We start from the raw sequence: 16,403 nt of genomic DNA on the forward strand, positions 1-16,403 counted from the left end.
TGTGTCGGAGGTGGAGGGAACGAGGAGAAGTGGGAGACCAAATTGGAGGTGGAAAGATGGAGTGAAAAAGATTTTGAGTGATCGGGGCCTGAACATGCAGGAGGGTGAAAGGCGGGCAAGGAATAGTGTGAATTGGATCGATGTGGTATACTGGGGTCGACGTGCTGTCAGTGGATTGAATCAGGGCATGTGAAGCGTCTGAGGTAAACCATGGAAAGTTGTGTGGGGCCTGGATGTGGAAAGGGAGCTGTGGTTTCGGGCATTATTACATGACAGCTAGAGACTGAGTGTGAACGAATGTGGCCTTTGTCGTCTTTTCCTAGTGCTACCTCGCACACATGAGGGGAGAGGTGGATGTTATTCCATGTGTGGCAAGGTGTCAATGGGAATGAATAAAGGCAGACAGTATGAATTATGTACATGTGTATATATGTATATGTCTGTGTGTGTATATATATGTGTACATTGAGATGTGTAGGTATGTATATTTGCATGTGTGGACGTGTATGTATATACATGTGTATGGGGGTGGGTTGGGCCATTTTCTTTCGTCTGTTTCCTTGTGCTACCTCGCAAATGCGGGAGACAGCGACAAAGCAAAATATATATGTATATATATATATATACATATATTTTTTTTTTTTTTTTTTTTTTTTTCCAAAAGAAGGAACAGAGAAGGGGGCCAGGTGAGGATATTCCCTCTAAGGCCCAGTCCTCTGTTCTTAACGCTACCTCGCTAATGCGGGAAATGGCGAATAGTATGAAAGAAAAGAAAGATATATACATATATATATTTTTTTTTTTTTTTTTTTATACTTTGTCGCTGTCTCCCGCGTTTGCGAGGTAGCGCAAGGAAACAGACGAAAGAAATGGCCCAACCCCCCCCCCCATACACATGTACATACACACGTCCACACACGCAAATATACATACCTACACAGCTTTCCATGGTTTACCCCAGACGCTTCACATGCCTTGATTCAATCCACTGACAGCACGTCAACCCCTGTATACCACATCGCTCCAATTCACTCTATTCCTTGCCCTCCTTTCACCCTCCTGCATGTTCAGGCCCCGATCACACAAAATCTTTTTCACTCCATCTTTCCACCTCCAATTTGGTCTCCCTCTTCTCCTCGTTCCCTCCACCTCCGACACATATATCCTCTTGGTCAATCTTTCCTCACTCATTCTCTCCATGTGCCCAAACCATTTCAAAACACCCTCTTCTGCTCTCTCAACCACGCTCTTTTTATTTCCACACATCTCTCTTACCCTTACGTTACTTACTCGATCAAACCACCTCACACCACACATTTTCCTCAAACATCTCATTTCCAGCACATCCATCCTCCTGCGCACATCTCTATCCATAGCCCACGCCTCGCAACCATACAACATTGTTGGAACCACTATTCCTTCAAACATACCCATTTTTGCTTTCCGAGATAATGTTCTCGACTTCCACACATTTTTCAAGGCTCCCAAAATTTTCGCCCCCTCCCCCACCCTATGATCCACTTCCGCTTCCATGGTTCCATCCGCTGACAGATCCACTCCCAGATATCTAAAACACTTCACTTCCTCCAGTTTTTCTCCATTCAAACTCACCTCCCAATTGACTTGACCCTCACCCCTACTGTACCTAATAACCTTGCTCTTATTCACATTTACTCTTAACTTTCTTCTTCCACACACTTTACCAAACTCAGTCACCAGCTTCTGCAGTTTCTCACAAGAATCAGCCACCAGCGCTGTATCATCAGCGAACAACAACTGACTCACTTCCCAAGCTCTCTCATCCCCAACAGACTTCATACTTGCCCCTCTTTCCAGGACTCTTGCATTTACCTCCCTAACAACCCCATCCATAAGCAAATTAAACAACCATGGAGACATCACACACCCCTGTCGCAAACCTACATTCACTGAGAACCAATCACTTTCCTCTCTTCCTACACAAGGACATATATATATATATATATATAATATATTTCAGACAGTTCAAAGGCCTTAATCTGTCTCTGGGAAACTATCAAAAAGTCTAATTATCCAGAAATACCTAAGGGCATATATATGAAAGAATCAGATCTTGGGATTGATATGTTTCTATCTCATATTCCAGGTAAACTGAATATGCTAATAGATTATTTTATGAGTAAAGACTATTTGCCTCAAAGTGAGTGTAGGACCATCTTCATGTAAATCCTGGAAATCACAGCTCGCGTCTTCAGTGTGTGTCTCTCTCTTCTAAATCCTTTGACTGCAGCAGTTGATGGTATGTTTAGAAATTGAAGTCTATCCTGCTTTTGGTTAGAGTGAAAAAGATTTTCCATAAGAGATGAAAAGGGATGGGGGTCAAGTTGCCTTGTATCTTTTGACTAATTTTTGATATCCTTGCTGATCCAGAAACCAGATCAAATAATTCTGATACTTTTTTTCAGAGAGTCTCAGATAGGTTCTGAGGTGTCTGGTTGTGTCTCATGCCTGTTGTTAGAAATTGTATCATTGTGTCTGGATTCTGTAGTGTCGTGGCTATGGTTTATTTAGCACTTTGATATTACCTATAGATAGTCGTTTACAAAAAATGTAATCAGGTTTGTCCTGAATTCATAGATAGTTTTAGTTATCATCAAAACCAGGCTTAGCTTGCTTGTTCCCTTGACAAAGCATGCAAAAGCAAAGTGAAAAGTTAAGATGCATCATTGCTCTATACAGACTCATAATAAGTATTTTTAATTCGAATACTTTATTGGAGCCGATTTTTATATATGGTCATAATTTGTTTTAAGAATGACAACCAGACATACTGATTTTACACAGTTATTTGTGTATCCACTACTTTTGACCAATGATAAACGTATTAATATTTCTGTTATATGTAGAGAAATATTTTTTAAAAAAGACCAAGAAATATATTCGTATTTAGTGAAACCATTAAGACTTTCAACTCACTTTTCAGAAAGATTCGTAAAAGACATTAATGATTTCTCCACATGTATAGAAGGTCCAAATAACTTGCATATTATGTGCTAGTTACTTTATGTTATCTCATTCCAAGTATTATGGAAATTAGCTTTGCATCCCAAGGACAGGAGGTATGCAACTTAATTTTTTTATATGTAAATTGAATTGTTATTTTCAAATGTCAGTTGCAGCATCTTCTGCATCATCTTTGCAAGTAACTGCATCAATGCTGTCAACTTAGGATGCACTGACTTTAGTTCTGCAAAATATGGGTTTAGAAGCCTAACAGATGAATTCTATCTCAATAAGAAATTATTTTGTTTCTTGACTGAAAATTCCCACAGTAATATTAGGGTACCTATCTCCGTCGTTGTAATTGTAGTAGCCCATATTATATTTGTCTTTCTGATTCCTGAGAGACAGTTTATCATAGAGAGAGGGTAAATGGCCTCCATTCTTTCCATAGGCCACTTTCCTTATCTAATAATGAGAAACACTGCACTTTTCAGCTTCAGAAAATCAGTTGTGGATTTGTCTCATTACTGAGCCTAGACAGGGCAAACTGAAGATACCCATAGCTGTCATTCCGACCCCTGTGGTTCACTCAGTCTGGACATGCACATTCTGAAGCCAGCTAGGCAGAGACCTGAATTTCTGAAACTATACAGTGGGTTGGGACAGTATGACGTTATATATACATTATGAAGATTTACATGTCCCTTATCCTTACTGCTTAGTCCAAGACCAAGCTGTTGAATTATAATAGCTGCTTCAGATTGCAAGATAAGGGATTCTTCTTGATTAGTGTGCTTTTGAGACTAGATGGAAACACCTCATTCATAATTATCAGCATCATCATCTTTCATGCTACTGCTGTGACACAAGACCACTGATAGGAAAACAGAACAATAGGGAAGGCAGCACTCCTTCAGGAGAGACGTTCAACCCATGATGCATTCACCATCAAGTGATTATAGGTGACTTGTAATTTGTGTCGATTTTGGGATTCACTACCTAATCATTTTGTTTCCTGTATGATGGTTAGTTCAGAACAATGCCTGGACAAGATGTTTGAGCTATGGTACCCTCAGTCCACCCTTTTTAGGCTCAGAAAGGAATCTCTTAGTATTCAGTATGTTTTTCCTTTATGCTAATGACCCTACACTGTGTTGGTATGTTTAGTGGAAATTACTTCCATAGTGCACTAAGCCTGTTCAATGACTGCCATTGTGTATTTATACCTTTAGTAAATTTGCTGGAAGTCAAGATCAAAGGAAGACCCACCAGTTCCCTATGTCATTACCTGCAGCATATAGATTTTAATTTGCATATCCTGATGATTTATCCTCTAGTCATGTATTATGTATAGAGTTTGTGGGTTTTTCTTCATTGTTTATCAAGACTGTATATCTCACTGCCTATTAAAATGTACCATAAAAAAATGGTCAGCGTGCTTGGCCTCTTTCTTTTGCAGGCTTAGCCAATAGCTTAAATTTTTAGCATTCATAGGGGAGCAGTAAGCATGTATTTTGTAAAATTCAATGGCTATCAGCTGGTATATGGTCATTAGGCCAGAATTAATAGCCAATATGTGAAACAAGCAGCAGAAAAATTTACATATGGAGCATCTTGAAGGTACTTTTCTTTTTATGAACTTTAGAATTCCCTACTTTCATATTGACATGGCATTTTACAATAAATTAGCTTTTTTGTCATATATTAGAAAAGTGATTTATGATAGCATCACATATAGCAATTTCCCTTATTTCTTAACATGGTTTTTCCTTCAAACACCCAGTATATCACTCATCAACTCAAGTTAGTCAAGTATCATGAACATGAATCTCCATGTATTGACAAATGCATTATTAAACCAATATAGATATAAAAGGAAACACTGCCATTGTTCTGATCTCTTCAGTAGGATTTAGAATTTTTCAGTAGATTGGTATTGTGTAATATGTTGTATGGGTATTATTTTCTTTAGTAACAGTCTCATCTTTCTCTTTCTGTGATGCATTTTTATGGCATTCTTTATGTTCGTACATTCAACTAAATTTCCATTTTCTTCCAGGATGGGACATATGGGGGAAGACTAAAGAAGAAGCGGAGGTCTTCATGGAGGCGGGAACGAAAGTCAACCACTGAGCACTACTACCGTGACCTGTCCTCAGAGAGCCAGACCAGCAAAAAGCGCACCCTTAAGATCAAGAAGGCTCTTAAGATTGCAAAGACTACCAACTTATAACCCCGGCTGGGTTTCTGTCTCGCTTTCTCAGCTAGTATTTGATTGTTTTCCTATATGTATACATGATATATCTACATATACAGTATACAATAGCTTATGTGTTGTATCTGTCTCAGTCTCTTGTCTTGTGTTTATTTTTCAGTGCTATAAGCTTTAAGCATTCATGATGTATATACATATGAATAATTACCTGTCTCTCTCTCTTCCTCTCTCTCTCTCTCTCTCTCTCTCTCTCTCTCTCTCTCTCTCTCTCTCTCTCTCTCTCTTGGTAGGGTTGATTTCATGATACACATGTGGTATACAGATATGTTATGGACTCTATACAACTTATGTTTACTGAGATAGACATGCTTGTGTTTTATTAGTTCCTCTTGCCATATATTAGTATTACTTTTTCTTTTTTGTGTCTGACTATAGAGTATAATTTTTAGTGTCTTACATTTTCAGGATTTAATTGTAATTTTTTATTTTCTATTTTTCCTCTCACTGTCTTCCGTTGAAAGAGATGAGACATAACAAATTCAAATTTAAAACGTCGCAAATGGCTGCAGTGTATTTATATAAAAAAGAAATATACATATATTTTCATTATACTTTTCATATGATACACGAAAAGGTTTGTCCTTGAGGCGGTAACTTTTAACCTGATACTCAGCAATGTTTGACACATGTATCAAGGACTGTAATTTGTAGGTATATGTATATCGCCAAAAAAAAATCAACTTTTTAACCATTTGTAGCTATTTTGTAGCTATTTTTAGATACTGTCACATAAGATCTCCTGATTTTTAAGAAAATGTCGTAGTATATTTTTAGGTGTCACTAAAATCTCCCTTACTTATTTAATGAAATATTTATAGAGTCTTTTACCATTTTTAGGTAACATGTGTTTTGTATTGTCTTGTGGAAGCTGCTTCCCTGAACATAGTATATACATTTTGTGTAAAACATGTATCTTCAAAAAATATTAAATGCCATTTCAGATTGTAGAATTTTCTGATTCTTGTATTACAAATGTACATGTAGTACATACATTTGTACATACATATGTATATGTATATACATACCTGCATACATGAAAATATAATCTTGATTTCTAAGTGTGAGGATAATGAATGAGTAATAGAACTGATAAATAATGCAAGAATATTATAAAAGATCAGGATAGACTGTTACATCAAAATAAGGACTTTGTGGATATAAGAAAAGATGGAAAAGTGAGTCTTGGAGCTAAAACAGGCACAGATAAACAGAAAAGTCTGTTAAAAGATAGTGAATAATGGAGGTTCTCTGAAACTACCAGTTAGATGTAGAACTGACAGAAGCAGTTTCTCACTGTGGTCCTACAAATTCATGATTGTAGGAACCTTACCCTGTGTATAGACAGTGCAGTAATTGTCTGAACATATACATTTAACATGGAGAGATTGACCTTTGTCTAAGAATGCCTCATCAGTGGATGAATTGTTACTGTCATATACTGTTTGATGTATATTCAAAGCGCTCTGAAGTAAGCATAGAGTAGGACAAACCCTAAATCTTACCCAGTGAATTTCATAAATGGGTAAGGAGTGGTTAACAAAAATTAATAAACCCAAAGAGAATAACATGTGTGTAGAAAATATAATTTTCATTCATGATATGGCAGTTACCATCATGAAATGTGGAAATGCTTTTCATACCAGACAAACTGTTTGTAAATGCATTTGGGTCTGATGAGACATTTGTAGCTTGGGTACGTGATTGATAAGCATGAAACAATTAATTATGGACTTTGGTCGAGACCTAAAACATGCCATCAACTATCACACGCATTCAGTAGAATGATACTGTGGTATGTCTGTACTCTGAAATACTATATGCTGTTCATGTGTGTCTGTATCCTCTGTTCATCTACCTTGAGAAATTGCTGAAGACATGTACACATACAGGTGTTTCAGTAGGATGTTTGTATAATCTGTCCCATTCAGTATTCACCTTTGTGTCCCACCACTTGTATGGTTAGCACACATGTAGACATGCAAATACTAAATGCTGTCATCCCATTACTTGAAGAATCAGTAAGAATATAGTTTCATCCAGGTGCAACAGTACTAATAGGAAGGGTGTTAGTACTCAGTTGCTAATTTGGAGGGTGTTAATTTAGTGCTGGTTGCTAGTAAGGAGGCTGTTTGTTTAACACAGTTTTAGTGAGAAAAGAATCAATCCCACCAAGAGTGGTTAGCAAAGAAAGCTGTCATAACATTGCAACATGAAGAGAAATGGGTGTCAGCGAGCACAAAGATGAAGGAGAAGAATGGTGTTAAGCACCAAATATATAGCAGGTTGAGAATTGGTGGAGTAGTAATGACACAGGACCTCATAAGATGACATAACAGTCATACAGGAAAAATTATGGAGTGGTTCACATAAAGAAGGTTGGAGAGAAGTTGAAAGTAATATGGAAGGAGAAAAATTCTCCATGAAAAAGATTTGAATATGTTATTATCAAGAATGAATAGGGAAGATGTAAAGAAGAATAAATCAGACATAATTGGAATTATAAAGAAAGGGTGATATAGATTAAGGAGATATATGTAGAATAGGGGGGGGGGGGATTGTAAAAGAATTGATAAGAAACAAAACTGAAGAAAAGCACAAGATGTGATTGCAAAAGTTATGAAAGAACCCAGATATGCAAGATAGGAAGTACAGAGTATGAACATATAAGAAGTAAGAGAAGACATAGACTAATGAGGACCAAGATATGGAAATCCAGAAGTATTGCAGAGAAAAGAAACAACGTGGAGAAAAGCAAAGTAGCAAGAAGATAGGTAAAGAACTAGGAGATAGTACCGAGGTGCCTAATAGGGTAAATAATTGCTAGATAACTACTAGATACCTCGTTGGACTGTAGACTTAACGAGTCATCACTAAAATTCCCTGCTCACCGATCCTAAATGACTAGATTGTTGGAACATCATAGATGTAACCCATACATCATTTAGTCACTCACAGCATCAGCCTTAATGATCTAGCATTTTATTGCCCAAAAGATATTATGCGCCTTTTTGTTAGAAAGGGCAACCAAGCCAGTGTTTCTTAAGGCAGGAATAACCACAACAAATATGATACCAGTACCCATTCTCCTCCTAGACTAGTTTTACATATGCTAGCAGGAAGACAAATAGTGAGGACTGTGTTGTAGCAGAGAGTGTCGTCAATTGCAGTAGATAAGAACTATTTTCATAAAGATTTTACAAGGATTTTTGCATGTTTTTCTTACACTTTGTCTCAAGGATGAATTTTCATCCCAATAAGAGATTACTCATCCCTATGAAAAGTTTCTTGACCTTTTGGAAGTTCCCAAAGAAATAAGGTGGCCAAGCCCAACATGAAGTTTCCCCAATCCCTGTAAAAGGTTTTCAATATCCTTAAGGGCTTCTCCATCCCAGAGAGCTTCATCCTTGGGAGGTACTCATCCCCTTGAGAGATTTCCCATTCCTGTTGAAGTTGTCCCATCTCTGTGAAAAGTTCTTTGTCCCTCTAAGTCACATGTTTCCAACTGTGCAAACATATGTTAATGTTTACACGAATACATATATGCATACTTATGTTTCATTAACATTGATTGTGGGCTTTACAGTAAACATCCTTCTGATCAAAAGAAAAGTGTCTAAGTGTCCATTTGTTGCAAGTATGTGAATCTTATGTGCCTGATGTCAGGGTGAGACTGGGTGGCCCAGTTGTGAGCCTTTCCTTGAAATGGATACACACTTGTCAGTGATCTTTCTGTTGTCCTCACATACAGACACAGTGTATGGGTGCTTACAGTGTTTTTCAGTGTTTTTAAAAGATTTTGATCCCCATTTAGGACTAAGAATGTGAATGTAGGAAAAGCATGGTTGAATTCAGTCTGAAACTGTGTGTGTTATTTTGTTGAACTGTAAAGCTGTATCACTAATGAAATGCTTTGGGAGATCACCTCTTTACTAGATCTGAGAAAAATGTTTTACACATTCAGTTAGTTTAGGGCTTTAACACCATTGGCAACTTCCTCCAACCAGGAAATAATTTATAGATTATGCAGTTTAAAGATATGAAGGGAAGAGGTGAAAAAGATGAATGAATAAAGTATTGTGGTTATTTATGAAGGAAGTTTATTTGAAATAAATGTGATGATTTGATTCAGGTATTGAAGAACATTTCTGCAGAATTTTGACATAATATTTGTTCATAAGCTGGAGAACATATATTGACTTTATAGACATTTAGGATGGAAATCCTTTCTTAGTCTGATGTCACATATAATATTTCAGTGCTGTTTACTCTAGAAAGAAGGAAGGAAGAAAAAGGAGACTCATAACTAATTGGTCTTCCTTATTTTCAGTCTGGACCAATCAACAGGGAGGATATCTGTCGTTTGAATGACTTTCAGAGTCTGTTTGGAAAATGGCTTCTTGATCAGATCTTGGACTATGCAGCTCTTGTAGCACTTCCTTTGCCCGAGAGTTATTTGAGACAGTGTGCTGTAGAGGTCAGACTTTAAGGTCTGCTCTGAGGATCAGCCATGAAGATACCTTTAAGGCATTACTTAATTAACTTATTTCTCTGGATCTCTGAAGTATACTTCTGTTGCACCAAGGAACAAGCAAGTATTAGAGGAGTTTTAGGTAACAGATTGTTCCCTGCTAGAGTGTGTCTTTGCTTGACCCAGAAGAAAGCTGTGTCCCCTTCCCACCTCCTACATAGTTTCCAATTCCAGCACTCGCGTGTTCCCTAACCCTAACTTCTTTCCCCCTGACCACCATCAGTGCCAACGATGTCTGTTTCTAAATTTGTTTCCATTGTATTTCATATTTGTCCTCAACAAAAACTTTAAACAGCAATGATGAATAGGCATAAATAAGAAAGCAGCAGGACAGTAGCTCTTGGTGCCCTCCCAACACCTCAGAGATGTTCTGTCCACTTGTGCATATATAGATCAGTTTTTATAGATTTTTGAATTCATTTGATGGATCTGAAATTCCTAAAAGAACCCTGAGTATTATTGAGTTTTACTTTTGCTTGGGAGGTAGGTGAATATAAACCATGCTTGGTAGATATTTTTTTAAGCGTATAGATAAACTCATTACTACAATGAATGTTTTTCATCCCAAGTAATTGTAAGAAATTTGTTTCCCTAAGTTGGAAATAAAAAAGCAGCATGACGTTGTAGCCGTATTCCAAGTAGAATGAATTTCTTCAGTAACGCTGTGGTCTAACGAACCTATAGGCAACCAGAATAAGTATCAAATCTCAGCTGCTTTCTTATTGTATCTGTGAACCCTGCTTAAGAATTCATGACATGGAACTCCTCTGAGGATTACTCTTTATGATAATGGATTCCTTGTTTACTGTAAAATCCTATGTTTACGTTATGACGACTTAAACATCAAGACGATGAACGCTTTACAAATGGTAGAAAGGGAACATTCTTAAGCTTGGTGAGTTTCATGTGGTGTTTTCCTATTTATTAGTGACGTTACATGATATTATTGTCTAGCATTTTGCACAAGTGTGTTGACTGAAATGTATTGTTTTACAAGGTAAAAGAGTATGAACCAATAACATGTTACTGAAAACTTGGTTCCTGCAAAAATATTGCTTGGAAGCTCTCTTAAAAAGACCTTTGGGTAAGGTGATGAATGACAGATATTCAGTGTGACGAATTTTGAAGCCAGGGCTTATTATTTGAGATGTGTCAGATGAGACACATTATACAAGATATTATGCATTATGTGGTCCTTGCAGATAGAATAATGGACAATCAGTATGAAAACCAAGCCCTGTCTTGTGTTAAAACATTAAACATTATGTTGCAAATACATTTAACACCACTTGTGGTGAACCTTCTGAATGAATTAGTTAGACATTTAGAGAAATAAAAAGGGATAGATAATACAATAATCATAATACAGAATGAACTTTGAGTACTATTTATGGGTAAAGAATGAAGGTGTTTGCATGTCATACATACTGAATGAGGAAGTATAGATTAGAAAGTTTATGAGTGGATGCACAACATATTGATTATTTGAGTACACTGTAGGTTTGCCCCATTGATACAAGCTCAACTCAGATCTTGCTATAATTAATCTGTCCACTCTGCTTCAAGGATACACTTAACTCCATTGGCTTTAAGGTTGTTGGAGGGTAAAGATAAGGAGATATGTGCCATTTATTGGTTTGCCTGTGAGAGCCTCTTTTGCAAAGCATATTGGTATTTGTTTGGCCAATTGTATATCCTTTGTGTGGGGACACATGGAATGTAAACGAAACTACTTGCCATTAGAATTTGTCTTTGAAGTGAAAAATGTTCCAGAAATCTTGAAGTGAGATTTAGTTTGGCACTGTTAGTTCAAGTTCAAATTATGAGTAAAGATGAGTATTTGTGCAAAATTATTTGTACCTATATCTGGTGTGATTTGGTGTGTTTATCACCAGCAGCAGACATCATTGTACTGCACACCTATGTTGTGTTTGTTACTTAACTAATTGTCATTGCCTGAGCATTACAAGATGCAAAATGAAGTCTGATTGGTTTACCAGCTGGGATCACAGAGTCTTGACATGTCACCATCTGTTTCATGAAGAGAATTTTTATGCAAACCTGAAAATCCCACGACGAATGTTCTCCCATTTATACATTGGTAAGTAGACCTTCCTAGAATGGGATATTTCTGTCATATTGTACTGTTGGTGTTTCAGATAATATTGATACATTTTATGACAAATTGAGCATGTTGACCGTGTATTCACACAAGTTTAACCACATTCATCTGTAAGTGTAGTGTAAAACAAAACTTCTTGATGTTTAAAGATTTTGAATAAAAGTGTATGAGTTATTCAAGTAACCATAAAATAAATGGTTTGATAATCAAAACTCTCGGGCTGATAGTGGTAATTGGTTGTGATATTTATGATATCTATTGTTAGAATGATTATGTTTACATGATAAGAAAGTAGAAATTTTGTTTTTAGTTTATCTTTAGATTATTTTTTTCAAATACTGCTAAAGTTAATGGTACAGAGGACTGTTATTCATGATGATTATTTTTTTATGCCTATTTTAATGTTGTTCATGACAGGTTGTAAAGGAAAGTAGTTTTGGTCCTCTGACAATAATCATCCTCTCCCTTTCATTTGTTTTTGTTTTTTTAAATGACAAGTTCAGACCAGCGTCATCAATCCTTTCATGTATTTCAACAGCCTTAACATAGATATGCTGTTGGATATTGTTTTACAATTTTTGACATACAGACTATGAAATGTAAACAGTGAATGAAGAAAGTCTCAAAACTAGTTCAGCTTAGATTTTACTATAGATCTTTAATGAGAGCTGAGATTTATGCAACAGATAAAGCACTGCTGTACTTATTACGGACAGGTGGGTAACACCAGACTCCTGGTTTGGCTGAAATCTTCATAGACCACAATCTTTAAGTTCACATTTGACCAATGACCTCCATCCTCACCTTAACTTTCCACTTCAGCCTTCCTCATAAAATCCCACAGTAGCCTTTAATCCCCAATATGTAAATGACCAATCAACCTCAGTTGATATGATCTAATATTGGCCAAATATGATCTAATATTGGCCAGTCACTTGTCACATACAGATGAATTATTAAAAGTAATGTTTGATTGACGCTTTTCTTTACGTTGTTTTTAAATGTAGTCTTTCCTGTGCTGACTGGAAGTGGCCTTTTTATGTCATGTCTTGTGTTCATTGTTACCTTTAGCCAATCTGATCTCATCTTGGATATATGGAGGCACTCCTAGCAAGATATTTCTTTATCCAATTAGATCACTTTTAAAGATACCAAGCTCATCTTTTTTGAGGGGGAATTTTGCTTTACGCATCTGAATCTGTTACATAATGAGTCATGTACCATTATGCCTCCACTCAGTCAGTATTCTACCTTTTCTTCAATACATTCACCACCCTTTATGTATTGCTCATTATGCTTTACACTTCACAGCTCTATCTGATACAGTTTGTCTCATCACAACCCATTTACAAATCCAGTAACGAATACATTACAATATATCCACAAATGTGCATAGTTAGTATAGAAATCTTATTTCAGTTGTAGATACAATGTTATGTTAATGACTGGTTTATGCGACAGATTTGATTGTCACACATACAGGTAATGAAAGCAGATATGTTCTTGCACAGTTTTAGTGTGATGCCTGTTCACAGTGGCTGGGTGTACTACCCTCCTATAAGGTACTTCACCTGTGTCAAGTGTAAGGTATTAAAGATTGTACTTGGAAGTTCTCTGTGACTGCTGTTGAGGAAACATTAGGAAGTTGTTATTGCTTATCCAGATTACTTAATCTGTGAATATATCAAGGTTATAGGTCAGGTCCTGGAAGAAATATAACTTGTGATTGGTCAGGAGTAATTGGTCTGGATTTTGTTTCTTTTTTTAGGTCATTTGGAAACTTTTGAGGATTTGATATAATGCAGTTTTCACTTTGTGGCTGATTGATTTATTCTTGATACTTAGGCCAGAAAAGTCCTTCGATCATACATCAAGAAGCAACAGATACCTCAAAAATTATTCTAAAAACAAATTCCACAAATTTAGTTGATACAAATTATATTGTGAACTTAATTTACTCTAGAATATTTTTACTGTACTCCTCTGATCAGTTTCTGTAAAGATTGATAAAGCTTTGTATATCTGTCATGCAAATGTGATGATCAATAATGTTAGAGAAAAAGAAATTTGGATTTCCTTCATTTCTAAGCCATACTTCTACTTAGCAATACTGGAAACACATTATTCTTTCCTAATAGGATGACATTGATTCAATCAACAAGCTTCTTGTATGTAGATGACCATGGATAATTCTTAACAGGAAATAGAAGCAAAATGGAGGACTAACATTATTGTCCAGCCAACAGACCCCACTTTCAAAACATTGCAGTAGTAGATTTGGGACCTTGACTCAGGTAGTAACTTAGAGAACCAAACAAATGATGAGGACAAAAGAACTGAAAAATAGGCCTTGTTTTATATTTACTTGAAAGGAGTTATGTATGGAATGCAGTAATTCCTTTATCTTGTCAACAAAAAGTTATTAAGGAGTGGACGAAGAGTTTCTATCTAACCAGTCACAAGTTAAGATTTTACTTCCAGTTTGTAATATCTGGTTATTCTGTGTAATGATATATAATCAAATGTGACGTGTCTTCACTGCAGTGGTTGAGATAAGCCTATGCTTTGTATGACTAACACTCCTGCATATTGTAAGAGAAGCAAGAGCCTTATGACTGTTGAATCCCTATAATGGCCTTAACCTTGAGGAATTCACTATTAAAATCATTCATACTTTCTGCAAGCTAAATTAGAAATCTGAAGCTTTTGTTGATTCTAAAGTCCTATCTTATAAACCATGATCCCTTGTGAACTTTATTTCAATCTCTTAAAGTTTTGGAACATCAATTTTAAAGAAGCCAAAAGCTTTAGATCTGAATCCATTATTAAGCATAAAAGGACCAAGCTCAACAGTTGTAAATGTAACCTTTCCTCACCTCTAAGCCTAAAGGGAAAGACCAGTAAGGCTCTGTTTCCTGTGTTAGGAGTTGGAGAAGTAATCTCTCACATTGAGTGGCAGATCCCGTCACGTATACTACTATAAGTGTCATGTTGTGAGTAAAATAATTAACAAATAAGAAGAAAAAAGTGCTTTACCATTTCTCATGTTGTGTTAATTTCTTGTAGGAAGTCTTCTTGGTTTCTTGTTTCGAGCAGATTCCAATTGTATGTTTTACATATCTAAACTTACATACGTTTTTAAGAGTATAAGATATTGTTATTATATGTTTCACAAATTACCATGCATTTCATTTTATGTTTCCTGTTGTGAATATATATATATATATATATATATATATATATATATATATATATATATATATATATATATATATATATATATATCCATTGGTAATTGATTTAAGGTTTGTGAATTGAATTGTATTAGAAAGCACTTTTAAACTTCTTGTATGTAAATGTAACCAAGCAAGCATTTATGGCCACTTTTGCCATTTTGTATACTAAAGATAAGGTTTACCTGTAGACTAAAGATGATGCAAATTTCCTGGATGCATGATGCCTGGTTGATGTGATGATGTTAAGGATTTGTTTTGATTTGACATGCCTTCACCATCCGCCACACTTAACACGTGTGGTCAGAATGAGAGGTTGCAAAGTGCCAGGCCAGACACTTCAGCCTACAGTGCTAATGACCTATTTTATATACGAATCATATTTAAAGAGTGCATTGATTTGTGTGTCCTCTCACAACTATACTGTTGGAATATTTCCAGAATATTGCCGAGAAGACAGAATATGACTGGAGCTTCCTGTTAAGTAAATAAGCTGTTGACACTTTTGGAGATTTCCATCACTGCCACAGTTGCCAACATGAAGATGTCAACAAACAAAAGTGCATCAATAAATTATAGTTATTTTCATCAGTAATTCAGGTAGGCAAGTTGCTGAAGAGATGATTATTAACAACTGGTATTCAGAGTAGCTCGATTTATGATGAGTGTTGGCACAAGGCAGGAGTAAAGAGAGTAGCATAGAGTGAAACCTTGCGGGTTTTTTCACGTCCCTAATGTAACCTATTTTCTAACATAGTGGTAATAGCAGACCACACACACCCAGGCATCACTGTGTTTGGGATTAAGAAATTAGTCACAAGAGAAGATAAGCAAAAGAGCCGTAATTCATTGAAGAATTTATGACTATTTCTTTTCAGTATAGCTTGTAGCATTTTTACTGTCCTCTTGTCTTGCTGTTGTGGCCACCCTTGTGTACACCAGAGTCAATATATTTTGTGGAGGAATGCTTTCTAGTTTTATTATTCTCCTTTTTTCACAGCTGCTGCCACCACTTCATGAGAGCATTCATTATTCATGAATGTTAAGCATATGGTAAATACATCAGAAGTGTAGATAGAAGCAAATGCATCATGAAGACTCCTTAGGTAAGAGCCCAGCAGAAAGTGAGGAAACTGCCCAATTTTAGATCAGGATATAGTAACAGACAATGTGAACTTTGCATTAGCTTGATGGCAGAACATTTGTATTGTTTGTCAGATAAGTTTACTTGCTGTTAATTGTCTCAATCTCAAGTACACTGAA

The 16,403-nt window shown here is 36.1% G+C and overlaps 1 protein-coding gene across 2 annotated transcripts in view; it reads left to right on the plus strand.

Annotated features, from left to right (window-relative positions):
- Window positions 1-16,107, plus strand: part of LOC139763829 (transmembrane protein 117-like) — a 131,136-nt gene extending 115,029 nt beyond the window's left edge. Inside the window, exon 9 of one of the 2 annotated variants that reach the window (XM_071690146.1) lies at window positions 5,042-16,107. In XM_071690146.1, coding sequence (XP_071546247.1) covers window positions 5,042-5,215 — 174 coding nt within the window. In that variant the 3' untranslated portion in view covers window positions 5,216-16,107. The remainder of the gene's footprint in view (window positions 1-5,041) is intronic. The other variant, XM_071690147.1, reaches the window with a different exon arrangement.
- The last annotated feature ends 296 nt before the right edge of the window (window positions 16,108-16,403 follow it).

The sequence above is a fragment of the Panulirus ornatus genome, chromosome 48, assembly GCF_036320965.1.
Source record: "Panulirus ornatus isolate Po-2019 chromosome 48, ASM3632096v1, whole genome shotgun sequence".
NCBI lineage: Eukaryota > Metazoa > Arthropoda > Malacostraca > Decapoda > Palinuridae > Panulirus > Panulirus ornatus.